Genomic DNA, 27,119 nt, shown 5'->3' with positions numbered 1-27,119 from the left:
GTTCTTCCTTTTGAGAAAAGGTCTATTTACAGTTGCTCAGGGTAGCCTTGAAGTCAGTATGAGTCGGGGCTGTCCTCCAATTCAGCCACCTAAATAGCTGAGATTTTTCTATTGTATGTGTGTAAGTTTTGCCTTACATGTATATCTGTGTACCATACGTGTGCCTGGTGCCTGCAGAAGACCACATTGTTTGGGAGTGGATTTTCAGATGGTTACGAACCACCATGTGGATCCTGGGAATTGAACACTGGTCCTCTCTGGAAAGCGAAGAGTACCCTTGGCTTGGCTTGGCTTGGTCTGGTTGGGACTGTTTACTGTGGCAGCCACTGCTGTTGGTTTCTCTTGTCATTCCAGGGAGGTCTGATGCTTTCTGTGTAAGCAACGGGTGCTGTTATTGGTCTCATTTTAAAGGCCAAAAGACAGACCCAGGTTTTGAACCTGTCTCTTTGCTGTCAGAGTTGATTGTGTTCTCTTTTACGGATCAGAATTTGTCTTATTTTCTGAGTGAAATGGGGTCTAGAGGAAACAGGTGTTGAGTAATTACTCCATTTCTTTTTCACTTTAAAGGAAATGTTCATCCTTTTTCTTCCTACTAGTAAACATTTGTTACAAAAATGTTAGAAACTAAAGATCGTAGGTTTTCTTTTGTTTTGAGGCAAGTTTTCTGTTGTGTCTCCCAGGCTGTCCTCACATGTGGGGTCCTCCTGTACTACCGTACTCAAGTAGTTTTTCAGTTATCTTATATTAATATATATTAATTATATGAAATAATGAGGGCTGGAAGGATGGCTCAGTGGTTAAGAGCACTGACTGCTCTTGCAGAGGTCCTGAGTTCAATTCCCAGCAACCACATGGTGGTTCACAACCATCTGTAATGGGATCCCATACCCTCTTCTGAAGGCAGCTACAGTGTACTCACATACATAAAATTAATGAATTTCATTATAAGTATTTAAAGTAGTGTTTTGGTTTTGGTTTGTGTATCCATGGCTGGCTGAAACTTAACATGTAGACCAGGCTATCCCGCCAACTTACAGAGAGATGCACCTGCTTCTGTCTCCCAAGTGCTGGGGTTCAAGGTGTGCAGTACCCTTCCCGGCTCATCATATTTTCATATGTGTGTAGAATATATTTATCACAGCCATCCTTCACTGTTCTATTGCTCTCCTCCCACTCTGGCAGATCCCTGTGTGTGTGTGTGTGTGTGTGTGTGTGTGTGTGTATGTGTATGTAAGAGAAACAAATTGCATTTTATTAGGGTGTTGTGTTTGTTTTGTTTTTGCAGGACCCTAGAGGAGGGTTTATTTGCAAGAGTCTGGTCTCTTACCAGTGGTTACACCACTAAGAAAATCTTCCCCTGCCTTCCAGTGACAGTTGCGTATAGTCAGTCAGGTAGGGGTGAGAGCTGTTGAGCCCCTCCTCCTTTGCTATTGCTATCCGCCTGTTGGTCTTGAGGGAGAATGGGCCTCATGGGCTCTCTCCCCACCCTTGGCACACTGTTGGCAGACCAGTCGTGTGTAGGCCTCGCTCTGGTAAACAGAATACAGTGGTAGTGTTATGCATCAAAGATAGTGGTGTATTTCCTCCACTCCTCCCTTTCACTCTTCCCTTCTTTCTGCCCCTCTTCTATGTTCCTGAGGCTTGAAGGGTGTGGTATGGATACCAGTTGATGGTATTACACTCAGGCCTCATATGCTCTCAGCACTTGCACGAGTTACAAATCTGCAGTTACCACTGCCTACTACAACAGGGAGCTTCTCTGATGAAAGCTGACTGCAGCAGTTTGATAGCACATCATGTCCATGTAGTAAAACAGCAGCAGTAGCTTCCCCACTGTGGTCTGTGACCGACTCAGCCTTACAGCCCTGACACAGAGTCAGTTCCTTTATGGAGCAGGCTCCCACTCCTTTTAGAAAGCAGTGGATTCCCCAACTAGTACCCTGCACTCATACCCCGTGGGCACTTTTGGTTAGTCAGTAGTGTAGCATACAGGATCCACAGCCGAGTAAGGATTCTGTGGCAGTGCCCCTTCCCCCAGCAGCTTGAATAGCACCGTCTGGTCCCTTCTGGCACTCCAGGCAGCACGAAGGAGGACTTCATCTCAGTTCCAGCTTCGTTTTCCCCAAGACCTGCACTGGAAGTGTGGTGTCTTCAGCAGTAGGGTCTCACACCCAGTTTTTGTTGTTTTTATAAAGAATTTTATTTTTTAAAATGTATATTGTGTTGTATATGCCATGAACGTGTGGTTTCTCCCAAAATCGGGAGAGGGTATTAGATTTCCTGGAACTGGAGTTATGGAGTTATTCAGTGTAGGTGCTGGGAATTGAACTTGGGTTCTCTGGAGAACAGCAAACATTCTTAATCACCAAGCCATCTCTCTTTCCACCACATCCAGTTTTTGAAGAATTATTTATATTCTGCCTTGTTCATAAGTAAAACAGTAGCCCCTGTAAGTCTTCAGGGTACATGTTTCTGTTCTTTTCTGTTCTGGTACTGAGGACTGAGCACAGGGCCTGATGCAGCCTGGGCATGCCCAGCCCTGTTCTTTAAATTTTTGAAAAATGAGTTTAAGCCAGTATTGTTTAACAATTTATATTTTTTATCTTTAAACAGCTTTGTTGAGGACTTATATAAAAATGTGTGTTGTTGAGGCCCACACTCTGCCTCAACACTTTTGGGGCTAAGTGCTCTGGTCAAGAGAGAGTGTGGCTCTTGGAGCAAGAGACACGAAGAATGGAGACAAGACAGGGTGTGATTCAGTCTCTTCTATTTTCTCAAGTCTCCCTTATTGAAGGGAATTCTGAGGTATTTATATACACAAGCAGGAGAACACAAGTGAAAACATTTTACCACGTGCACCATACAGCTGAGGTCACTAAACAGCAAAACAAGCTATGTGGGATAAACAATATATTTATCAGAGTGTGCTTCAGCTGTTATAGGCTTTTGACAACCAAGTCTTTCATCAGGGTATATGGTTCCAGATGGCTGCAAAGTTGATCTAGCCGCTTTCTGCTTAAGTCAGCTCCCAACAGGTCCCCCTTTTTAAATTTTTTTCAAAAGGGAAGGCTGGGAAAACTTACGGAAACTGTGCCTGTCCTAGGTTGGAGCAAAGGACCCCAGCCTCACTTAAGATGGTGAGGCCTCCCTTATTTTAGGGGCAAGGGTCTCTGATATGCTCTCTTACCCGTCATTGGCTATCCGGCTTAGCGCGTAAGTTAGGGGTTAATCCTCGTCAATCTTGATGACAGAGTTTTCAGAGTCCCCTACTTCCAGCCTGTAATATTGGACCTGTATGGGTTTCATTTGTTATCTGTTGCCATACCAAAGCCATCAGTTTGAACAGCATGAACCCGAGAGACAAGAGACTTAATATCTAAACCGTTGATATAAAAGCAACACTCTTTAAGGCAACACACAACTTCCCTTGTTGGAGAAGTAAAAGGTCTAAGCCTTGTACCCACAAATTTTCAATAGAAGAAATTATACCAATGAAATCCTTGAATTTTGCATCAGCTTAGTAACAATTATATACAGATTAAGACAGCCTAATATTAACCACCTCAGTTCCCAAGTCCAGGGAATTGGGGCGCCGACTCCTCATTAACTTCTTCAAGCTGAACATGGGCGTTGACTTTTAGAAGAGGAATGAGGGGAAGGGTAAATTGATAAGCATCTGAAGTCTGTCTTAACTGCATCCAGCTGGAAGTCCAGGGCATCAGTGAACATGCAGGTGATAAAAGAAGATTCATTCACCAAGGCTGTGTATTCTGTAATATACAAATCTCAAAACAAGTTTTAGTATCAAGATAGTTATTTTGATTCTCTGAAATCTAGTGTTCTGGAGGCCTACCTCTGTCATGTCTGATCCATATAATTCTGGAAGACATAACTACTACCTTAATGACCTCATCAGAAAACACATAGAAAAACCTTTTTTTCCAAATTAGCCTTTCCTTAAGCCAGTAACCAGAAAAACCTTTAGAGTTTTTATCCAGAAAAAATATAACTATATAACTCAGAATCACACCCATTTTGAAAGTTAAATCAATTAACATTATCATTCTGCTTAGCTCTCTGTCTAGAGCAGCCTTCTATTTATTCCTCGCGTCTTTAAAGCCTTTTTCATCTGTTTTTACGCACTTATTTCTTGCCCCATTTTTGTTACTATGTAATCACCTTTGTTTCACTTCTGAATTCAGCCAGCTTCGTCAGTCGACTGGTTCTCCAGCGCAGGGTGTCTTCCACTATATCCTGCTTACTGGAGCTCTAACGTTGAGACTCTGTCAGTTGACTGGTTCTCCAGCGCAGGGTGTCTTCCACTGTATCCCGCTTACTGGAGTCCCTGTTCGGGCGCCACTAATGTTGAGGCCCACACTCTGCCTCAACACTTTTGCCTCAACGCTTTGGGGCTAAGTGCTCTGGTCAAGAGAGAGTGTGGGAATCTTGGGGCAAGAGACGTGAAAAATGGAGACAAGACAGGGTGTGATTCAGTCTCTTCTATTTTCTCAAGTCTCCCTCAAGTCTCTCTTCTATTTTCTCAAGTCTCCCTCAAGTCTCTCTTCTATTTTCTCAAGTCTCTCCTTTGAAGGGAATTTTGAGGTATTTATATACACAAGCAGGAGAACACAAGTGAAAACATTTTACCACGTGCACCATACAGCTGAGGTCACTAAACAGCAAAACAAGCTATGTGGGATAAACAATATATTTATCAGAGTGTGCTTCAGCTGTTATAGGCTTTTGACAACCAAGTCTTTCATCAGGGTATATGGTTCCAGATGGCTGCAAAGTTGATCTAGCCGCTTTCTGCTTAAGTCAGCTCCCAACAGTGTGTCATCATTTTTAGAGTCTGTTACATCTGTATGGACTCAGCATGCTCCTCGGTTTACCATTGATAGACGTTTAATGATCTCTGTATTTGTACCATTACAGAAAGAACATCGTTGACTATCTTTATTCTGATGTGTGTATGTCCATGTGTGTGTCTGTGTACATGTGATGTGTGTGTGTTCATGTGTGTCTGTGTACATGTGTGTTAGGGGTTGCCAGATTGTGTGTGTGTTCATGTGTGTCTGTGTACATGTGTGTTAGGGGTTGGTGTCTGTGTACATGTTTTTTGGGGGTGCGTGTGTGTCTGTGTACATGTGTGTTAGGGTTCCCAGATGGCATCCTCAGCTGCTGTTCCTCAGTGGCTGTTCACATTGAGTTTTGAGGCAAAATCTTTCATCTGGAACCTTGTCTGGGTTTTTTTTGTAACCATCACACAGCAAGGGTCACATGGGAAGAGGAGCCTCAATTGAGAAAATGCTTCTGTCATATTGCCTGTAGGCAAGTCTGTAGGTGCAACTTTGTGATTACTAATTGACAGAGAAGGGCCCAGAACACTGTGGGTGGTGCCACTTCTGGGCCTGACGTCATGGATCATGTAAGAAAGATGGCTGAGCAAGCTAGTACAAGCGCTCTTCCGTGGTCTCTGCTTCAGTTTCTGCCTCCAGGTTCCTACCTTGCTCAAGTTCCTGTCCTGACTTTGTCAGTCATGGACTGTTAACCTGGAAGTATAAGATGAAATAAACCATTCCCCTCCTCCCAATTTGCTTTTAGTTGTGCTTTTTTAATCATAGAAATAGAAGCCCTAACTAAGACAGACCTGTGGCTTTCCAGTTAGGCTGGTCTGGCACTGAGAGAGCCACATTTTTATATGGATGTTAAGGGTCAAACTCAAATCCTCATGCATGTGCAGCAAACACTTTACTGAGCTGTCTCTCTCCATTCTTTTAATACAGATATGAATGGATATCTTAACGAAAAATGTACCAAAAAATGAGTCTTTAGCTCAAATACACATATTAAAAGCATAAAGTTTTATATATGTGTGTGTGTGTGTGTGTGTGTGTGTGTATTTTTTGCTATTTTATTTTGGCTTGGTGTTTATTTATTTATTTATTATTTGGTTTTGGTTTTTCAATACAGTTTCACCATGTAGCCCTGGCTATCCTGGAACTCACTCTATAGATCAGGCTGGCCTTGAACTCTTAGAGATCTGCCTGTTTCTACTTCCAGAGTGCTGGGATTAAAGGCATGTACTACCATGCCTGGTTACTTACTTATTTTTTATTATTTTATATATATGGGTGTTTGCTTACATGCATGTCTGTGTACCACATAGGTGTCTGGTGCCCAAGGAGGCCAGAAGATGGTGCCATATCCCCTGGAACTGGATTACAGACAGTTGGGGACTACTATGTGGTGCTGGGGATTGAACCCAGGTCTTCTAATAGAAGACCAGACTCTTTAAACCTCTGAGCCAGATCTAGCTGTGGTCACAGCAGAGGCATTCCTAGCTGGATGTGGCAGCATATGTCTGTATTCCTAGCATTTGGGAGGTAGAAGCCAGAGGATCGGAAATTCAAGGCCCGTCTAGGCCTCAGAGAACCTGTCTCAACAGCAGAAAACCACAACAAAAGGAAAAAAGGGACCATCCGTATCGTGGTTCAGGGTTGTAGAGCTGTTTTGTACATCCCTTCTCTCTCTCTCTTTGCAGCTGCTCTTCTCAGCATCCCTGGCTTTGTGGAACGGCTTTGCAAACTGGCAACTAGAAAAGTGTCAGAGTCAACGGGCACAGCCAGCTTCCTTCAGGAATTGGAGGAGTGGTACACATGGCTAGACAACGCGCTGGTGCTAGATGCTCTGATGCGAGTGGCCAACGAGGAGTCTGAACACAATCAAGGTACTTTCTACGGGTCCCCTGAGTAATGAGTTTTTTCCCGGCCCCTTAGAGATGATAATGGTCTCCTTTCTGTGGAAAATTGAGAGTTACTTACAGTAGACTTTTCCCTAATGCAGTCAGTCCTACACCGGAACACTGTTAAAACCTTAATAAGTTCCCCTTTGCTTCTTAAAAAGAAGAAATAAAGAAATCTGAATTGTATAATAAAGAGATTGAATATGGATGCAAAAGACACTCAAAATAACCCTATAACACATGGCTTTCCTGGTGATTTCTGCCAAACATTTAAGGAAAATCACACTGATACTTTGTAAGCCTTCCATAAAGCAAACACTTCTCAACTCATTCTTTGAGACAAGGTGTACCTTTATACCAAAACCAGAGAAATAGATCACAAGAAAAAAAAATTACAGACTGATATCTTACAAATATAGATAGAAAAAATTTTTTAAAAAGAAAAAAAATCACCTTCTGCAGCCAATTAAACAAACCAGGTTCATTCAGTCTTGGGGGTCTGAAGGTAAGGGCTGCACACAGCGGCCTATTTGGGAGTATGCGTAGCCTGTTACCTTTACAGGTTATCCTAACAGACCTGGAGACAGTTCTCATGTCTCTGATCTCAGTGTTGGGCTCCAGACAGGTCTGCAGGTGCCTTTGAGCAGCATAGGAAGTGCATAGAGATGGAAGGGGAGGTCTGGCTGACCACATCTCAGGTGGCTTCACAGACATGGCTTCTGAACACAGTGAACAGATTAGTCATAGATAAATTTCATAAAAGTCTTTTTGTTTTTGTTTGTTTGTTTTGTTTTGTTTTTCGAGACAAAGTTTCTCTGTGTAGCCCTGGCTGTCCTGGAACTCACTCTGTAGACCAGGCTGGCCTCAAACTCAGAAATCTGCCTGCCTCTGCCTCCCAAGTGCTGGGATTAAAGGCGTGCGCCACCACTGCCCGGCCATAAAAGTCTTAAAAATGTCACCAAGAAACTAAAGGACTGACCCACAGAACAGAACAGTTTTGCAAACCATGGATACAATAAGAGTCTTGAATATAGAATAAAAGAAGTCTAGGGGTATAATTTGCTTAGCATGTGTGAGACCCTGTGTTTGATGCCATGTACTGACAAAAAGAGGTGATGAATTAAATGGAAAAAGAAAAAGAAAAAGTCCATGGGGCTGAAGAAATGGCTCAGCAGTTAAGAATGCTGCTTCTTGCTCTTTTAGAGGTCCTGAGTTTGATTTCCAGGGATCCAGAGCCCTCTTCTGGCCTCCATGGGAACCCACATACATTTGCACAGACATGAACATGCACATGAATTAAAAAACAAAACAGACAAAGAACACCCACAGATGAATAATAAAACTAAATTCAGAACATAGGTATCCAAATAGACACTTCTCCAAACAGGAAGAAAATAGCCAAACAAGGAAAAGGCTCTCAACAGCTTTAGCTATTAAAAAATTGGAAATCAAAAGTATAAAGTAACATTTCATACTCACTTCCTGTCCCCCGTACCTTGTCTGTGTTTGCGGGAGCTGCCTGTGCTCTTTCCCTGCCCTCTCATTGCTTTCAGCATGTGTGCACTGCTCCGTACCTACCCCCAATCCAAAAGTGCTTCCCAGAGTCCTGCAGAGCCAGGAGCAGGCTCAGGTGTGTGGCCAGGTCTGTGTGCAGGCCCCGCCCCTATCATCTCAGACCACTGCAGCTCTTTCGCTGTTGTAGGCACCGAATAGGATGTCCCAGTGGGGATGGAGTGGTACTGGGTTTTCCTCCTATGTGTAGAAGCATATATTAAATGGATAGCATTTTCTTGGGCTTTTTTAATGGTACGATTTTTCTTAAACTTTGTCTACTGCCACTTGCGTCACCAGGAAGAATACAAACTGAAAAAAAATAAAACCAAAACAAAAAACCATACAGTTAGATGGGAATGAGGAATACTAGTCTGCTGAGTATGACTAAAGTTGTGTGCCAGGTTTAGTCCCAGCATGGGAAAGGCAGTGGCAGGTGGATGTCTGCATTCAAGGCTATCCTGGTCTACATAGCATGTTACAGACTAGCTAGGCCTACAGAGTGAGACTTGGCTCAAATAAAGAAATAAAATAAAATAAAAATAAAAATATAAATGAAAAGTTCCAGTGGGCTATTGCCCTGTGACTGTAGAAACTATATTACAATATATCTTAAAAAACTTAAAGAATTTTAGGTGTTTGAAAAGATACCATTTAACTTGATTAAGTTATTAAGCAATATATATGTATGTGTCTATCAAAACCCCCATTAATAGGTATAGTTTTTTTATGTATTAGTTAACTTTTTTTAATTCCTAAATTACAGCAAGCAAGCATTGGCAGAAGAATTGGATTTATTTTACATTCTTTAACATCGTGCTTGCTTGTGCCAGGCCTTGTTCTAAGCACCTTCCCTAGGTTCTTTGTTTCCATCGTTGTAACATTAGCTGCTGGTACTGCTGACATCGCCACTGACTCAGAAGGGAGGGTGAGCAGTACACAGAAGGAAGCCACCCTGCATCCTTAGCAGCACACAGCCAGGGGTGCAGCTTAACCCGGCAGTCTGGCTCAGTGTCTGTGGTCGTGACCACTGTGCCAGGCTGTGCTGTTTGTCATCTTCCTGCAGCACTGTGGTTTGCAGAGCTCTTCCTAAGAATCCAGAGCTGGGCTCTTGTTCAGTGGGGAATAAAGTGAATGAGAGGGATTACCTAAAGGGAAGTATTGTAAAAGAATCCTGCCTGCTATTGGCAATGTATAGACAGCTGGTCATTGAGACCTGAAGAGTGTTCTCCACGATTTGCCGTCAGACATCTGTCTGACTGGTGACAGAAATACGAGGGAGAGGTGACTGTTAGCTGAGTCAGAATGTTTTACTTAATGTTGAAAAGTATGGAACTGCAGAGCCTTTTCCTAGGTTCTAAGCTGGTCTTGCTCTTGAGGGTAGGTAGCAGGAGGTTTCCTGGGTTCTAAAGTGTCTAGTGAGAGCTTGAGTTAGGTCTGATGGCTCTCTCTTCACAGCAGACTTCTGAGGAGAGTGAGTTTCCTCAGGAGCCATGCCTCACCTACCATATGGGGGCTACGCCAGCCTCCACTGTGTTCCCTCCTCTAGCCACTTCGGAGGAGAGCGGCCTGCCACACAGCTCAGCCAGGACCCAGCTGCCCCAGTCAATGAAGATTATGCATGAGATTATGTACAAGCTGGAAGTGCTTTATGTCCTTTGCGTGCTGCTGATGGGGCGTCAGCGGAACCAGGTGGGTGCTCCCCAGCCTCACAATGGGAGAGCTGAGAGCAGAGCAGAGCCTTTGGGGGTATGGAAGAGGGGACAGGAGTGTCTCCACCATCTCAGAAGGCATGCACTCTAGCCCAGCGATATGCGCTGTTTGCCTTCTTGTAAGGAATCCAGACTGATTCTAGATTCTTTTCTACGTATAGAAGCAAATATAATTTGTATTCATTCAATTGAATATAAGGTATACTTCCTTTCATGTATTTCAGTGATTATTCGCTCACTACATATCAAAGACCATTATTTGGGTGGATCATTACTTCTCTGCTAGAAGTATACATTAGAGTCTCTGTGCTTCAGGCAGCATCTCTAGGTAATGACAGTGTGCAGACCAAGAACAAGCATTTTACTTCAGTAATTTAAGATTAAAAACTGATGCTGTGTGCTGGATGGTGATGGTGCACACCTTTAATCCTAGCACTCAAGAGGCAGAGGCCAGTGGAAATCTGTGAGTTCAAGGTCAGCGTGGTCCACAGAGTGAGTTCCAGGACAGCCAGGTCTGCACAGAAAAACCCTGTCTAAAAACAAACAAACAAACAAGAAAAACCAGACTGATGCTGTAAAAAACATACCACAAACTGGTAATTGAATACCAAATGATCAGCCCTGAAAAGGTGCATACAAGTAACATTAGCTAGACTGGGCAGAGAGGGGGCGGGGGGGGGAGTGTGTGTATGTGTACGTGTGTACACATATATGTATATAACAACAACTCAAGAAAAAAGAACAAGGGGGAAGGGATACATGGGAGGGTTTGGAGGGAGGAAAGGGAAGAGAGAAATGATGTAATTATAATCTCAAAAATTTTAAACTATTTTTAAAAATCCAGACTGGCCCTTGTAGGTGCAGTAGAGCAGCTGCCATTCAGATGCGGATCAGGAGACTAGGGCAGAGCCTAAAGCTGTGTTCACTTATGAAACCTGGGCAAATGCTGGGGAAAGGGCTCCCTAAGCCTTGAGGTAGGAGAGAGGAACAAAATTTTCTTCGTTAGGTTTTTGTTACTGTGATGATATCTGGTAGAAGCAGTTTAAAGGGGGGGATGATTTATTTTGGCTCATGTTTTCAGAGGTCCGAGTTCTCCTGTTTTTTTTTTTTGTTTTTTTTTTTTTTTTTTTTTGAGGTTGTACATTGTAGCTGAAGGGCATGCAGAGCAAAATTGCTTACTTTGTGGCAAGCAAGAAGACCTAATGTAACACTCTACCCCTTCCCTCAGGGACAGCCCCCTAATGACCCACTTCTTCCACCTAGATCCAGTTGTAAGTTGGGAAGAGCCAGAACTACAGATGAGATGCTGAGTTAGGTGGTATTTCCTTAGCCAGCCTTGCTGAACATCACTGCCCCATAGAGTGACAGTAGCTGCTCATAGGGTTGGATTCCAGCCTCATTCATATAACAGGGATAGTCTGTTCATAACAAGAGGTAGCAAGGATTTTGTTTCATACTGTGTAAAAAAAAAAAGTGGTAGGCACATAATTCTGCTAGTTGATAGTTGATACAAGTTAATGTCAGTGGAACCTGTCTTCCCTCTGGGCCAGCATCCCGGGACACATCTGAGTATTTCCTCCAATAGCTCTTTTACACTTACAGAAGCAGACATAAGGATTGTGCATTCAATTGAATATAAGACACATTTTCTTTCATGTATTTTGGCTCACTACATGTGAAAGACTTGGATTCTTTGTTTTCTACACCTGTTTTTTATTCCATAATTTGCTTAACTAATCTTCATTAGTAGAAGTGTAAATTAAATCTGCCTTGGGTATTATAGATAATGCTTCCACCACTGATATGGTAATTATGTCATTTATCACGTGTGAGGTTCTGTCTGATAATAAAAGGGGAAATGTTGGCTAAGAAAGTATGGATTTGTAAGCTTGAGGGATACTTCCAAACCACTCTTCTTCTGCAGGAAATACCAACGTGTCCTGTCACCTGCAACTTTTAGACATGGTTGGTGTCTTAAGTCACAGAAATGACGCTGTATTAGCCAGACTTTTACATTGGTGACCAGATACCTGAGAAAAGTCTCAAAAAGGAGGAAAGGTTTATTTTTGCCCATAGTTCCTGAGATGTCATTTGTCGTTTGAAGAGTGTGGTAGAGCAGAGCAGTTCCTGTCCTGGCAGCCAGAAACAAAGGGGGATGGGGTGAGGGGGGCGCAGACAAAGTAGATCCTTCCTCCTAAAGTTTCTAAAGCCCTACCAAAGTAGAACCACCAGCTGAGCACTGAGCACCAAGATTTTACCATTACAAGCCTTTTAAAACAGGTGTGTGTGTGTGTGTGTGTGTGTGTGTGTGTGTGTGTGTGTGTGTGTGTAGGTAGGTAGGTAGTGGGATAACATCTTCTGCCATCTGAATTATCTTCAGACTATTCTCTCTGGTCCCAATCTCCTACAGTGAAAGCGTCAGTGATTCCATAGCTCACATTGTACATGCCCACAAAACCAGCACCGTGTAGCTGTGCATGGTGCTATTACTCTATAATCCAGCATTCAGAGGGCATGAAGGTCCTGAGGTCAGAACCAATCTGGGCTATATAGTAAAACTCTGTCATAAAAATAAAACAAAACAATTAATATCCCATAAGTGGTACCCGTGTGTGCTACTAACTCAAGGTAATGGCTAGGTCTACTTGGACTGCAACTGCAGTGGTCTTCAGTGTCTGGGAACCTGAACCTGGGAGAAAAGTACTATAGATGCCTGTGTGAGCAGAGCACTCTGGCAGCCTCTGCTCACAGAGAATGCTTCAGATGAGCTTATGATTGGGAGCCTGGGGTGGGAAGGTGCAGTCTGACCCTGGAAATGCTGTTAGGTACTTTCCTTGGTCTGTTTTCCTGTCCTATACAGAGCTTGGCTTCTTTTTAATGGCCCAGTCACATCCTCTTTATCTACAACTTTCAGCTACTTTTGCTGACTAGCCCACTTTGCTTTTTAAATTCTTTTCTGCTTTTTGCTCCTAGTTTTCACTAAAATTGGCTAGAAGACGTCAGTAATATAATAGCCATGCCACAGCCCGGAAGTTATCCTGTCTTAAAATTTCCTCCTCCAATTCGCCTGTCACATTTAAACTCGGCCTCCCAGCTTCAGGAGATGGCAAAATACAAGCAAATTATTTGCCAGAATGTATTGGGATTGTGCTGGATCTCTCCTGCATCTCCTCTTCTCTCTCCAGCTGTATCTTCCTTTACTGCTCCACTCCCCCAGCTTCCAGTTTTCTCTGGCAAACAAGGCCTAGGGGCTACATAGTCTGGTTTGGCCAAAGCAGCAGCACTGCATCTCGAGATCCCTGTTTTCTGTCTCAGGTTCTGTGTCACTGTGAACAGCAGTCTCAAGGAGACAGGCTTGTTTGGGCTCACTGTTTATAGGGATCAGTCCTTGTGGCAAGAAGAGTGGTACAACAAAACAGTACCATATGACAGTACCATATAAAACAGACAGGGGAGGGACAGGGACGAGATACTCTGAAGGATCTACTCTTAGTGGTTTGCTTCCTCCAATAGATCCTCCCAGATTTAGAACTCCTAAAATGTCACTACCAGCTGTGAACTGACAGGTCCAGATGCTAAAGTCAGTTAAGCTTTTTTCTCCTTTGCCCATCTGAAAAAGCAAAACATTGTTTGAGATGTGAATGTTTCTTCATATTGAGAGGTTGAGCTTTTCTTGTGACTTAAGAATATTTTCTCAGGGCTGGAGAAATTGTTGGTGTTTAAAGTGAGGCTGTTCTCCCAGAGGATCAGGGTTTGATTTCCAGCACCTATGTAGCAGATCACAGCTATCTGTAAATTCAGTTCCAGGATCTGACACTCTCTGGCCTTCATGGGCACCAGGCACACATGTGATGCACAGACAAATGTAGATGTAGGCAAAACACCCATACACATAAAATAATAAAAACAAGCTAAAGAGTATTTCTTTCCTGTGTGTGCGCACACACACACACACACACACACACACACACACACACACGCGTGCATGCGCATGCGTGTTTGTTCTCTATGGTCACAACCAGAACTGTGACTGTAGCCCGGTAAGCAAGAGAGCCTGGGAGCATACAGGATGTTAACTGCAAAGAGCGTGCGCGTGAGTGCATGCGTGTGTGTCTGTGTGTGTGTGTGTGTGTGTGTGTGTTCGTGTTCGCACATATGTATGGGTATTTTACCTGTCTATACACCATGTGTGTGTGGTACCTTCAAATGCCAGAAGAGGGTGATAGATCCCTTTGACTGGAGTTACAGAAGGTTTTAAATAGCCATGTAGGTGTTGAGAATCAGACCCTGGTCCTCTGGAAGATTAGCCAGTGCTTTTAATCACTGCTTTTAACTAAGCCATCCTTCCAGCTCTTAAAAACATTTTCTAAGCCAAATAGGATGGCTTATTCCTCATGGTGAGTTGCAGGCCAACCTATAACAGCATCTCTAGAGGATCTGATGCCCTGTTATAGCTTCTTAGGCCACCAGTACATATGTGCATGCTCACCACCCACACTATGTTTTAAGGAAGTGTTTCTGTGTAGTTGGGGTGGAGGATGTCTTTAAATGGCAGCACTCACTACAAGCAACTGCTTTCTTCACCCCAAAGATGGCTGGACTAGAAGAGAGGCCTCGATGATCTTATGCACACATTGGTCTCAGTATCTCTCCCTTACCCCCCTACACAGGTCCACAGGATGATTGCTGAGTTCAAGTTGATCCCAGGACTCAACAATTTGTTTGACAAACTGATTTGGAGGAAGCATTCAGCATCTGCCCTCGTCCTCCATGGTCACAACCAGAACTGTGACTGTAGCCCGGTGAGCAAGAGAGCCTGGGAGCATAAAGGACGTCAACTGCAAAGAGTCAGTTGTTCTAAGAACCACTGCTGACCCTGAGGGTCTCATTCTTGTAGAAGAGAGCAGAAACAACTTTTTTAGTCCAGGAACTTACCTCCAGCTATATCTTAGAGCATCCAGATAGGGTATTGAATGAGCATCAGAAGTCCTTTGTGCCATTCACCTTTGACCTCATCACAGAGTCTCTGAACCTGTTTTCTTGGACTAGGAGGGTCATGTGCCTATTGCCCTCAGAGCGCCGCCTTCCCACAACTCTGGCACAAAAGACCCGATGTGCTAGCAGGATCTGGTGCCATGGGTTCTCAAACCTGCATTGTGGGACTCTCCTCAGTGCCCTGCCTCCGACCTTGTCAGATTGCTTTTCATTCTTCCATTTGAATTAGTAATGTAGAGTGAGTATTTTTCTAGATAACATGTCTGCCTGCAGGGGACCACTTGGTCTTTGTTCACTGTGGAATCATACTGTGTCCCCTACTTTTGCTTTGCAATTTTTCTCTAGTGGTTTGTTACTTACTTACTTATGGTCTCTTGGAGATGCTGCTGTGGTGCCAGCATCTTGTGTTGTGGTCTTCACACACTTGGGTGGCATGTCTGTCATTCTCTGATGTTTGGAAGCGGCCTTCCTAGGACTTGTGCCTGTGCCACCTCCGCCCTGGACACTCTTCTGCTCGTGCTTTTTTTTTTTTTTTTTTTTTTTTGGTTTTTGAGACAGGGTTTCTCTGTGTAGCCCTGGCTGTCCTGGAACTCACTCTGTAGACCAGGCTGGCCTCAAACTCAGAAATCCGCCTGCCTCTGCCTCCCAAGTGCTGAGATTAAAGGTGTGTGCCACCACTGCCCAGCTTTGCTCGTGCTTTAGAGGAGCCAGTTTCATGTCTAACTTTTTGGCCCTGCCACTCTCAAGATTTTTTACTTCTGGAAGGCTTTCACCAGTAAGCCTAAGCAGGCTCACAGCTTGGCTCTTCCTGGTCACTGTGGGACATAGAAACCATAGCCATGGTGTAACGAGGCCTCTCACATCATCCACACGCTCCCTGAACTCCTGGGCACCTCTGCCTAGCTCTCAGGACAAGGCTTTCTGATACCTTTAGGTTTCCCTTTCTAGCTTCTAAACTAGCCTCACATGTAAAAGGACCTGGGTGATTTTTTTTAATCCAGTATGCTAGGATGTTGTTAGCAGAAAAGGTCTGCAGTAGTTTACCTTGACACTGGTCAGCTATGAAGGTCTGACTTTTCAACTAAAGAAAACCCTTACTGTGCTGAAGGACAGGGACGCAAAAGAAGCAGTGTAGCAAGACAGCGCTATCACCAGAGCCCAGCCTTGTTTTATTTATAAGTACTGCGGCTAATGTAGCTTTAATGTGTCTTATAGGACATCACCTTGAAGATCCAGTTTTTGAGACTTCTCCAGAGTTTCAGTGACCACCATGAGTAAGTATGAGTGCCCTGGAGGCATCTTGTACAGGCCTCTTCCCTGCTCTTCTCTCTTCTCTGTGACCCAGGAGCAGTCTGTAGGCTGGTGTGGCTGGGCTCCTCAGCCTTGCAGGTTGACTCCTTTCCTTCCACCTAGATACTGGGTCTTTCCTCTGTCTTCCCAGCCACCATCAAAGGACAAAAGTGCTGTCCCTCTTTGCTCTTGGAGCAATGCACTTGTCCAATGACCAGCCTCTGCGCCTCAGAGAGTCCCTGACTGGAAATTTGGAGGCTCCCCCCTCTAGAGTGAAATGTGTTGACTCCCGCTTCCCACTTTTTTGAGATACTCTACTCTCTGATTTTTAATGGTTAAAAATTAAGCTTTTAGGAGACTGTATAAGAAAATGCTTGTCCACTATAAGGGAGACAGTGCAGGGGCGGGGGAAGCAGGGGATTCTTGGCCTTGGCATTAGGGTAAGGACCTTACAACTATGTGTGCACAAAGAAGTGGATGCACTAAACTGAAGGCTTCCATGAAAGGCTCAGAGGAGGGATTAGCCATGACAGTGCTGGCCATTAACCTGATTTAAAATCTTGGAATGCTATACAAGTTAATAGAACATGCCTGCGGACAGTGCAGCCTAGGGGCCTCTATCTCTTCTTTTGTGATTCTGTCTTGTGAGAGGTCTGTGGCTGAAGGTACCTATAGATGACAGAATTGTACTGATTTTCTCTGTGTGTGGTGTGTGGGGGTGTGTGTGGTGTATGTGTGTGTTGAGGAGGGTGTATCCCTGTCCTGGCTTTCTTCAAACTCTCAGTCAGCACTTGTGCGTACCTGGCCCAATGGAAATACTATGGCCTTGCTGCCATGTAGGGTACATTGGGAAAGGAAGCTTACCATTAGAGAAGGTCACCAGTTACAGAATGCGTGATGACAAATAGGCATGGTGTGTGGGAACAAAAGAGCTCACTCTGTGAAAGGACAGTTGCCAAGTGTCATGACTGGCCGGCAGTGCTCAGTGACTATTGCAGAAGCAGTTGGTGAGCAGAGGCCTGACTGGGATGAAGAGGCATCAGGAGAGACTGTTGTAACCCGAAGGCCCCACGTAGAGAAGCCCTTGTAGAAGGATATGGCACGGTCATGAAAACCAGAGTCAGAGTGGCCAGATGCCGTGGCAGGTGTGAGCTGCTCAGTTTGTTGTAGCCACAGAGGTGGCCTGGCTGCACAGGGCCTTGAAGACACGCTCACTCCCTAGGTGTCAACACTACAGAAGTGTGAGAATTAGGGCAAGCATTCTCAGTAATGACATGGTCCAAGTCCTGTTCTGAAAAATCACTGAAGGAGCTGTGTGAGGTTCCCTTCCTGTGAGAAACAGCTGAGGAAGCGACTTCTGTGCTGCAGACTATAATGACAAGCCTGGATGGAAGAAGAGACATTGTGTCATAGTTGGTCAAGCCTCTGCGTCTGTGACTCTGGCCACTGAGAATGCTATAGCAGGGCTAGCCTCAGGACTAAGATGGCAGATGGGATTGGACGTGCTGAGATGCAGGTGACTTTGAGAAGTCATATAGAAATGTTCAGAGTGCAACACGGAGATCTGGAGATGCCAAGGAAGGGCTTGTTAGTGAGTGACAAGCATGTGTAGAAATGCTGGTGGTGCAGGGCAGTGGTGGCACATGCCTTCAGTCCCAGCACTTGGGAAGCAGAGGCAGGCAGATTTCTGAGTTCGAGGCCAGCCTGGTCTACAGAGTGAGTTCCAGGACAGCCAGGGCTACACAGAGAAACCCTGTCTCAAAAAACAAAAACAAAAACAAAACAAAACAAACAAACAAAAAAAGAAGTGCTGGTGGACTCTCCGCCGCTTCTCCCAACAGGAGCAGGCCGAGGCAGACTTTGTGCCCCGCTGCAGAGCTGCTCAGCAGCCCCAGTCCTGCCCTTTACCCTCTGAACCCATTTGTTTCAGGAACAAGTACCTGCTGCTCAACAATCAGGAGCTAAATGAACTCAGTGCCATCTCTCTGAAAGCCAACATCCCTGAGGTGGAAGCTGTCCTCAACACTGACAGGTGATCCTGGTGGGGGACAGCTGTGGATACAGGGCTCCCAGGAGGGCACGCACAGGTGTGCGCACTTGTGCTGTCTCACATGTAGCTACTGCTCACCACTGGCTTTGTGTGCTAGATACTCACATCTGCATTTCCTAAGTGAGCATCACAGCGGCCCCCAGAAGGAAGTGCCGTCACCATCCTTCTCTCTACATGTAGATGACAGATCTCATCTGGCCCCCTGCCAAAGGTCAGCTAGACTCTGTCCTTCCACCTGTCCCATGCAAATGGCCCTTTACTGGTATCCTCATTTCCTGCCCAGTGGCAGCTGTGCCAAGCAGGGTAAGAAAAGCAGACTCTTCACCCCCTGCCCTATGTCTACCTCATCTTTGGGATCAACAGAGTGACATTCCAGGCTCATTGTGAAGTGTGGACCTAATCTAGCAACTAGAGTCAGGAATCCCAGCTTGTTCCTGATAAGATGGATCCAATGCTGCCCCAGCGTTTACCAGTGATGGAAATGGAGCTGCTGTGTGGAGAGAGTTTAAGGGCCCAGACTCCTGCCACTGTGACAGGCCTAATCATTTCCTTACCTACTACTGCCTTTGCCTCGTAGACAGGAAGCTGAGGCCTGGAAGCCCACAGCTGAGCTGGAACTGACCCCAGGCAGGAAAAAGAATTCTGGGCTCTGCCCAGTTGGCACAGATTGTATTCCATCTGGCATCCTCTGCTGTGGCCTGGACTGAACCCGTTGTGATGTAAATGCCTTTCTTCTGGCAGTTCAGAGCCCCATCTTGCCCTGGGTGTGTCTCTGCCTCTTGCCCGTAGGTCTGAGGAGGGAAAGCTGGCCTAAGGAGCAATACAAGTGCACTTGGCTATTGGGCTGACAGCTGCACGGCCTCTGAGGTCCTGGCACACGGTGGAGCAGGAGAGCACCCTTCCAGACGCAGACATCACCTGTTCTTTCATTCATTCACACCAACACAGGACTAGTTCAGTGGCCACGGCCAGCCATTCAGATCTGTCACCAGTGCTATCTGTCCCTTTGATTTCAGGAGTCTAGTGTGTGACGGCAAGAGGGGCTTACTAACTCGGCTGCTGCAGGTCATGAAGAAGGAGCCAGCAGAGTCTTCATTCAGGTGAGAAAGGAGCAGCTGTACTTGTGAGGGGTCTAGGAGCCAGGGGGTTCCAGTGGATTAATCTCCTTAAGGTTGGGGAGGTGGCCTCACTGCCGCTGGCTCCGTATCCTTGCTGGTGTTCTGTATCCTTGTCACATACCAGCAGGGTGTGCTAGGAGGTGGCTGAGCATTCATCAAGCTGGTACTAGAGAGGTAGAGCACACGTGGGGTCCAGACTATGAGAAATAAGCATGAAAAGAAAGAAACCTGCTTCCGTGCAAGATGGGAAGAAATGGCGCTGGGAACCTACCCAGGAGCCGCCTGGGGGGGTGGGGGTGGGGGTGGGTTGTGAACATTGTAGACAAGAGGATTCCAGTAGGCCTGGGTACAAGGCTCTGTCCCTTCAGGGTCCCTGTCATCTCAGCCTCACCTATTCAGACCCTTAGGGATCTCAGCCGAGCCTCCGGGCCACTCAGTGACTGTTGGCTCTTTTCTAGACCAGCTCAATGCATATGAACTCAGTGACATCTCCGCATACCCTTCTGCTGGCCACACATCCCTGGCTTCTAGGTCCATGTCCTTCCAGTATTCTGAGAGTGGAAGCTAGAGTGCTTTTACATGGAACTTACTAGAGGCCACTCTTTGAGCCCAGATGCCACTGTGTATGCCCATATACCATAGAAACCCGTTCTGGTACAGCCACATGAAAAACTGGTCCCTGCTGAGCTGTGAGCACCGTATATAAGAATGGTGATTCTCTTGCTCATTGCTGTGTCCTCAAGACCTAGGGCTGGGGCCCAGACTAGAAATGTTAAGTAAATATCAGATACTTGGCTGCAAACTACTCAGATCCTAGGGGCATTGAGCCTGCATCAGGGGAGGCCAAAGCCACCTGGGCCAGGGGTCAACATTTGGGTTGCAGGTTTTGGCAAGCCCGGGCTGTGGAGAGTTTCCTCCGAGGGACCACCTCCTATGCAGACCAAATGTTCCTGTTGAAGCGAGGCCTTCTGGAGGTATGGAGGAAGCAGGGTGTTGGGTGGCCATCCTCCCCAGCCCCTTGAACTGATTCCTCATCCTGAGCTCTAAGGAGTTTGGTCAGGAGCAGACCTGTTCTGGTTGTTCCTAGTACACATTGCTTCAGGTTGGCCCTGAGTTGCCAGCTGGGGGCTCCTTGTAGGTACTGAGGGCTAAGGGACTCAGGGAGTTGTGCAGGAATGTAGAATGTAGAGTTACCCAGCAAGGCCTTTGACCCTGAGAATAATTTGATATTGACTAAAAGTTAACAGAGCCACCAGCCAGGCAGCATACATGAGCTGATCTGAGGCCCTGACACATACATACACAGCAGAGGTCTGCCTGGTCTGGCCTCAGTGGGAAAAGACATGCCTAATCCTTGAGAGACTTGAGACCTCAGGGAGTGGAGAGGCCTGGCAGGGGGTGGGGGGAAACATCCCCGGGAGGAGGCATGGGATGAGGAACTGTGGGAGGGCAGACTGGAAGCGGGCAACGATTGAACTGTAAAATAAAATAAAAGTAATTTTTTTAAAAATCCCATATTGCCTGTAGCAAAAGGAAATTGAAAAGAAAGCGAACAGCCAAAAATTACAGTTGGTTTTTTAGAAAATTACTATGAACATGGAACCCTGAATTGTAAAGGAAAACAGCTGCCAATCAGTGTAAACTCAAGAAAATGAACTGAGCTGGGGACTTTAGAAGCAGAAGCAGGGGGTGTGCAAGGTCAAGGCCAGACCCGTGTCACAGAAACCAAAACAACAATGAAAAGAGGGAAGGAATGAAAAGCAGGAGGGAAGGAAGGAGGGAGGGAGGAACCAGAAGGAAGTTTTGGGTACAGTTTCCCTCCTGGGGAGCTGGCTCATTATTGTTCTCAATGTTTAGTGATTTGTATGTTTTAAGCAGTTTCATTGGCAAACATAAGGAAAGTGCATAGTGTCGGGATGTATGCTCTGTCCTTTAGTTCTAGGCCCTACTGTTTGGGGGCACTTGTGAAGTCTGGAGACAGAGAACCATGTAGTTAGCTACAAAGCAAGTCAGAGGCTTTGTGTGTGAGCCTGGGAAAGAGACTACACATACCCACCCAGTTCCCCCCTGCTGAGACCAGTCACCTGGCTCTGTCCTGGAGCCACCAGTATCCTCAGAAAAGAGCCTAGACAAAGTCTCCGGTTCCATCCACCTGTATGCTTGCTTGAGCTCCAGACCAGGCCCAAGGCAAACAGGTTGGTGGGCAGACCCCTCCACACCCTCACCCTGTTCCCTGCTCTGCCCAGCACATCCTATACTGCATCGTGGACAGCGAGTGCAAGTCGAGGGATGTACTCCAGAGCTACTTTGACCTCCTGGGAGAGCTGATGAAGTTCAACGTTGATGCGTTCAAGAGATTCAATAAATATATCAACACTGATGCAAAGGTAGGGCTCGCCCAGGGGCTCTGTGCTGTTGGCTGCAGCACCAGCTGTCTGTGAGCTTTGGCCATCTTCAGGGGTGGCCACACAGTTGGAAGAGTCTGGGATGCAGTGGGGCAGTCCTCCTCATTCAGTATACCTGCTAGGCTTCTGGCTTCAAGCCAGACCCTGAGCCTATTGGAATTCGAACTTTGGCTGTTACAGTATCTTAGCAGGCCACTCACACAGTGTGTCCTGTCTGCAGAGTAGTGGCGCTGGGGTAGGAGATCAGTGGTGCCCTGGCCAGCAGCCCTGCCAGTGAGCGCCATCTCTGCTCCAGTTCCAGGTGTTCCTGAAGCAGATCAACAGCTCACTGGTGGACTCCAACATGCTGGTGCGCTGTGTCACTCTGTCGCTGGACCGATTTGAAAACCAGGTGGACATGAAAGGTGAGGAGGCCAAGGTGCCAATGCAGATGGGTGTAGCCTGACTGCCAGACACCCAGCCTTCCCATTGGTGTGCTTCCTTTATGAGCATGCATAACATCGCAGTAAAGAAAAAGCTGCCTTTTAGACTGACTGCGCGGGGTGAACAGGGACCCTTTTTTCTGGTTTTCTGCACAGGACTATAGTGTGCAGCTGTGGTGTGTCAGACCTCACCTAGAATTGTGTGTAGTAACACACGTGTACATAATGTGCCTTTTTCCCTAGGAGGTCTGTGGCACCAAACAGATTGTCACAAGTTGAAGAATACATCCAAAAAAGGACAGTGTTCCTTATCGTTGTCCTTGGTACCAAAAGCATCCTGGTCATGGATAATTAGACCATTTATCTCCTGTTTCTTCTCTGGGGGGTCTGTTTTAGGAGGCTGGTCACTTACACTCTGATGTCATCAGTACTCTTTCACCCTTACCACAGCAGTGGACACAGATGTGTGAGAGCTACAGCAAACCAGTCTCGTTAAGAGTTCTGAAAAGTTGTCTGACTATTTGTGTGTAGTTTATGTATATGTGTGTATGTGCACATGTGTGTACAGATATGGAGGCCAGAGGTTGACATCGGGTCTCTATGTATGTGTGGGTATGTGCACATGTGTGTACAGATATGAAGGCCAGAGGTTGACATCGGGTCTCTATGTATGTGTGGGTATGTGTACATGTGTGTACAGATATGGAGGCCAGAGGTTGACATCGGGTCTCTATGTATGTGTGGGTATATGCACATGTGTGTACAGATATGAAGGCCAGAGGTTGACATCGGGTCTCTATGTATGTGTGGGTATGTGCACATGTGTGTACAGATATGAAGGCCAGAGGTTGACATCGGGTCTCTATGTATGTGTGGGTATGTGCACATGTGTGTACAGATATGAAGGCCAGAGGTTGACATCGGGTCTCTATGTATGTGTGGGTATGTGCACATGTGTGTACAGATATGAAGGCCAGAGGTTGACATCGGGTCTCTATGTATGTGTGGGTATGTGCACATGTGTGTACAGATATGGAGGCCAGAGGTTGACATCGGGTCTCTATGTATGTGTGGGTATGTGCACATGTGTGTACAGATATGGAGGCCAGAGGTTGACATCGGGTCTCTATGTATGTGTGGGTATGTGCACATGTGTGTACAGATATGAAGGCCAGAGGTTGACATCGGGTCTCTATGTATGTGTGTGTATGTGCACATGTGTGTACAGATATGGAGGCCAGAGGTTGACATCGGGTCTCTATGTATGTGTGGGTATGTGCACATGTGTGTACAGATATGAAGGCCAGAGGTTGACATCGGGTCTCTATGTATGTGTGTGTATGTGCACATGTGTGTACAGATATGGAGGCCAGAGGTTGACATCGGGTCTCTATGTATGTGTGGGTATGTGCACATGTGTGTACAGATATGAAGGCCAGAGGTTGACATCGGGTCTCTATGTATGTGTGGGTATGTGCACATGTGTGTACAGATATGGAGGCCAGAGGTTGACATCGGGTCTCTATGTATGTGTGGGTATGTGCACATGTGTGTACAGATATGGAGGCCAGAGGTTGACATCGGGTCTCTATGTATGTGTGGGTATGTGTACATGTGTGTACAGATATGGAGGCCAGAGGTTGACATCGGGTCTCTATGTATGTGTGGGTATGTGTACATGTGTGTACAGATATGGAGGCCAGAGGTTGACATCGGGTCTCTATGTATGTGTGGGTATGTGTACATGTGTGTACAGATATGGAGGCCAGAGGTTGACATCGGGTCTCTTTTTCCACCTTCAGTTTTGAACAGAGTCTCCTACTGAACCTGGAGCTCGTGGATTTGACTAGCTGGCTGGCTTTGGGGATCTGCCTGCCTGCTGGGGTTTTAGATGTATGCGGCCACGTGCGTTCTAGTGACCTCAGCTCTGTTGCTCATGTTTGCGCAGCAGTAATGTTGTCCAGCAGGCCATCTCCCAGGCTTGCTGGGTTTCTTTGTTTGTTTCTTTGTTTGTTTTTTCAAGACAGAGTTTCTCTGTGTAGCCCTGGCTGTCCTGGAATTCACTCTGTAGACCAGGCTGGCCTCGAACTCAGAAATCCACCTGCCTCTGCCTTCCAAGTGCTAGGATTAAAGGCGTATGCCACCACCGCCCGGCGCTTGCTGGGTTTCTTAATGAGTATTCTCAGCCTGTCCTCCTGAGAAGGAACGTGTATAGAAGCAGGAGCCATTGCCAAGCTGGGAGGGAGCTGCAGGAAGGGCCACTTTCTGAGTGTGGTTCTGAAGGACTAATGAGATCTCTGAGATTTGGCGCAGCCTGATGACCAAACAGTTGGAGATTGACCTGCTGTTGCAGCTTTTGTGGTTGTTTATAAAGATTTATTTTTAATTATGTGTATATGGGTATGTGCATGTAAGAAGTAGAGGAGTAGGTAGAAGCTGGAAGAAGGTATTGCACACCCTGAAGAGCCAGCACTGTAGGTCCTCTGCAAGAGTGGCACGTGGTTCTAACTGCTGAGCCATCTCTCTGACCCTTAACATAGTTGTTTTGGTGATGAGAGAGCACCAGCTGCAGTCAGGACCCAAATGGACATAACCAGTGCCATGGTGACCTGTCATTGCATGCACCTGCTGCTACACCTCTGCCTTCCTCCACAGTGGCCGAGGTCCTGTCCGAGTGCCGCCTGCTTGCCTACATATCCCAGGTGCCCACGCAGATGTCCTTCCTCTTCCGCCTCATCAACATCATCCATGTACAGACACTAACCCAGGTGAGCCGTCCCAGCCACTGAGCAGTCAAGTGGGAAGAGTGGAAACCATGTCTCTTATCCTGAAGGCCAACATGTCTGTGTTCCCTCCTTCTCTCTGGAAACAGTTCTTCGTAGGGTGTCGCCTAGTGTCTCAGTTTACAAGGGGAACTAAGACCAGATATCAAGTCTCCTGAGGTCACAGAGTCAGCTGGGGCAGAGATGAGGTTGACACTGCATTCTTCTGACTCCAGGCCAATGTTCTTCCCCATGTGCCCACCCCTACCTTCTGGCTACCATTGGGCTGTGGAGGTGGACCTGAGCCTTGTCCCACCCTCCTTCACCAACTGGCAGCCTTCTCTTCTTCCAGCCTCACACCCCTTCTCTAAGATGAGAGTCCTGCTGGCACCTCTGAGCAGTGGTTCTTTTGATGCTGACATGCAGGGAGGCAAGGCCTGGGGCCAGGAATGCTTGGTGAACAAGGGAGACTAGACTCTTGTTTCTGGTGCTCACAGCCTAGTGCAGCACTAACGTTCTTAAGTGAATAACCGCACACTTAGCTTGTGCACCCAGCCCTGGCAGGGGAGAGAGAAGCTTCTGGAAGAATTCACACCTGACCAAAATGTAGAAAGGACCAATGCTCTTCTCAGTGTGAATGGCCGTAGGTGGGCATAGAGTACAGGAAGGTGCCGGTGGACTGTGCTGTGCCACTGTGTGGGCCTAGGATGCCCTCTTCCCTGCCCAGTGGCTGTCCAGGTTCACTGGCATCCTAAGGCTGCTGACATGCCTCCAGTCCATCTGCCTTTGGCCTTGCAGGAGAATGTGAGCTGCCTCAACACCAGCCTGGTAATCCTGATGCTGGCCCGAAGGAAAGAGCGGCTGCCCCTGTACCTGCGGCTACTACAGCGAATGGAGCACAGCAAGAAATACCCAGGCTTCCTGCTCAACAACTTCCACAACCTGCTGCGCTTCTGGCAGCAGCATTACCTGCACAAGGACAAGGACAGCACCTGTCTGGAGAATGTGAGTGCCCCAGTCCTGAGTGACAGTGGGAGGAGAGTAGCATGTGAACCCAAGTCCCTCCTGTGTGACACCAGGCGTGGCCCAAGTTCTCCCCGCACTTCCCACCCCCTCTCGCTCTTTCTTTACTCAGAGCTCCTGCATCAGCTTCTCATACTGGAAGGAGACAGTGTCCATCCTGTTGAACCCAGACCGCCAATCACCCTCTGCCCTGGTCAGCTACATAGAAGAGCCCTACATGGACATAGACAGAGACTTCACTGAGGAGTGACCTTGAGCTGGGCTTCGAGAAGCTGCTGGGCCAGGGCGAGTGCAGCGAGCAAGAGTGCACATGCCACGCACGCTGCCCACCCCTGTCCCTCTCTTGCCTCCCCAGTGCTCTGTCTACCCCGGGTGTTCAGGTGCAGGCTCAGTGGAAGGAACATCCTAGAAGCTCTTGTCTCCTGGGTCTGAGGGCCCAGGTCTTTGGGGAGCCTGTGTCTTCACTGTCCCCAGGGTAAGGACAATGGCACCATGCCCACCTTTTCCCTCACAGTCCTGGAGCCCTGGCCTGCCAGAGAAAGGGAACATGGGAAACCCATCTCTGTCTGAGCTTCTCCCATCAGTCCCATGATGGAGCGGAAGATGCAGACCCCTGTGAGCCAAACCTCCCTGGCCTCGGGGCACAGGCAGAGGCTCCTGAGCCCTGGGCAGGGCTGGGTATCGGAGAATGCTGCCTTCCCCAGTCTGCCCGTCTCCTCCTTCCCGACCTCCCTTGTCTTCCCTTAGCTCCTCTGGTTCTTTGCTCATTGGCCACTGTGTTCATCCTGGAGGGTCCCCAGAAGTGGGGGGGGGCCTTTTCTCTCCATCCCTTGGGGCATGGAGTGCCTGTGCCTGCCTGAGCCCAGACACAGGAGCCTGGCTGAGAGCTTACCCTTGGCTCCTCCTGTGTTGCCAGTTTATTAACAGCAAATAAACCGATTAAATGGAGACTATTAAAGAACTTTATTTTAAAGACTGATGTGGACCTGACTTTGTCCATGAAATTCTGTTCCCAGCTCCTCCAGCCCCAAGAAATAAGAACAGTG

General features: G+C 46.8%; 1 protein-coding gene and 1 non-coding gene across 2 annotated transcripts in view; both read left to right on the top strand.

Annotated features, from left to right (window-relative positions):
* Positions 1 to 27,046, top strand: part of Trpc4ap (transient receptor potential cation channel subfamily C member 4 associated protein) — a 68,852-nt gene extending 41,806 nt beyond the window's left edge. Inside the window, exons 8-19 of the mRNA XM_034496089.2 lie at positions 6,545 to 6,730; positions 9,822 to 9,988; positions 14,679 to 14,810; positions 16,219 to 16,277; positions 18,224 to 18,325; positions 19,360 to 19,443; positions 20,345 to 20,435; positions 21,708 to 21,848; positions 22,162 to 22,270; positions 24,944 to 25,056; positions 25,849 to 26,055; positions 26,186 to 27,046. Of these exons, the coding sequence (XP_034351980.1) occupies positions 6,545 to 6,730; positions 9,822 to 9,988; positions 14,679 to 14,810; positions 16,219 to 16,277; positions 18,224 to 18,325; positions 19,360 to 19,443; positions 20,345 to 20,435; positions 21,708 to 21,848; positions 22,162 to 22,270; positions 24,944 to 25,056; positions 25,849 to 26,055; positions 26,186 to 26,323 (1,529 nt within the window). The 3' untranslated portion in view covers positions 26,324 to 27,046. The remainder of the gene's footprint in view (positions 1 to 6,544; positions 6,731 to 9,821; positions 9,989 to 14,678; positions 14,811 to 16,218; positions 16,278 to 18,223; positions 18,326 to 19,359; positions 19,444 to 20,344; positions 20,436 to 21,707; positions 21,849 to 22,161; positions 22,271 to 24,943; positions 25,057 to 25,848; positions 26,056 to 26,185) is intronic.
* Positions 7,202 to 7,334, top strand: LOC117704731 (small nucleolar RNA SNORA70). The gene has a single exon (XR_004606267.1). It is a non-coding gene; the product is annotated as a small nucleolar RNA SNORA70 (small nucleolar RNA).
* Positions 27,047 to 27,119: the final 73 nt, after the last annotated feature.

The sequence above is a fragment of the Arvicanthis niloticus genome, chromosome 2, assembly GCF_011762505.2.
Source record: "Arvicanthis niloticus isolate mArvNil1 chromosome 2, mArvNil1.pat.X, whole genome shotgun sequence".
In the NCBI taxonomy this organism is placed as follows: domain Eukaryota; kingdom Metazoa; phylum Chordata; class Mammalia; order Rodentia; family Muridae; genus Arvicanthis; species Arvicanthis niloticus.
The sequence above is the reverse complement of the archived record's forward strand: the minus strand, read 5'-3'. Positions and strand labels throughout refer to the sequence as shown.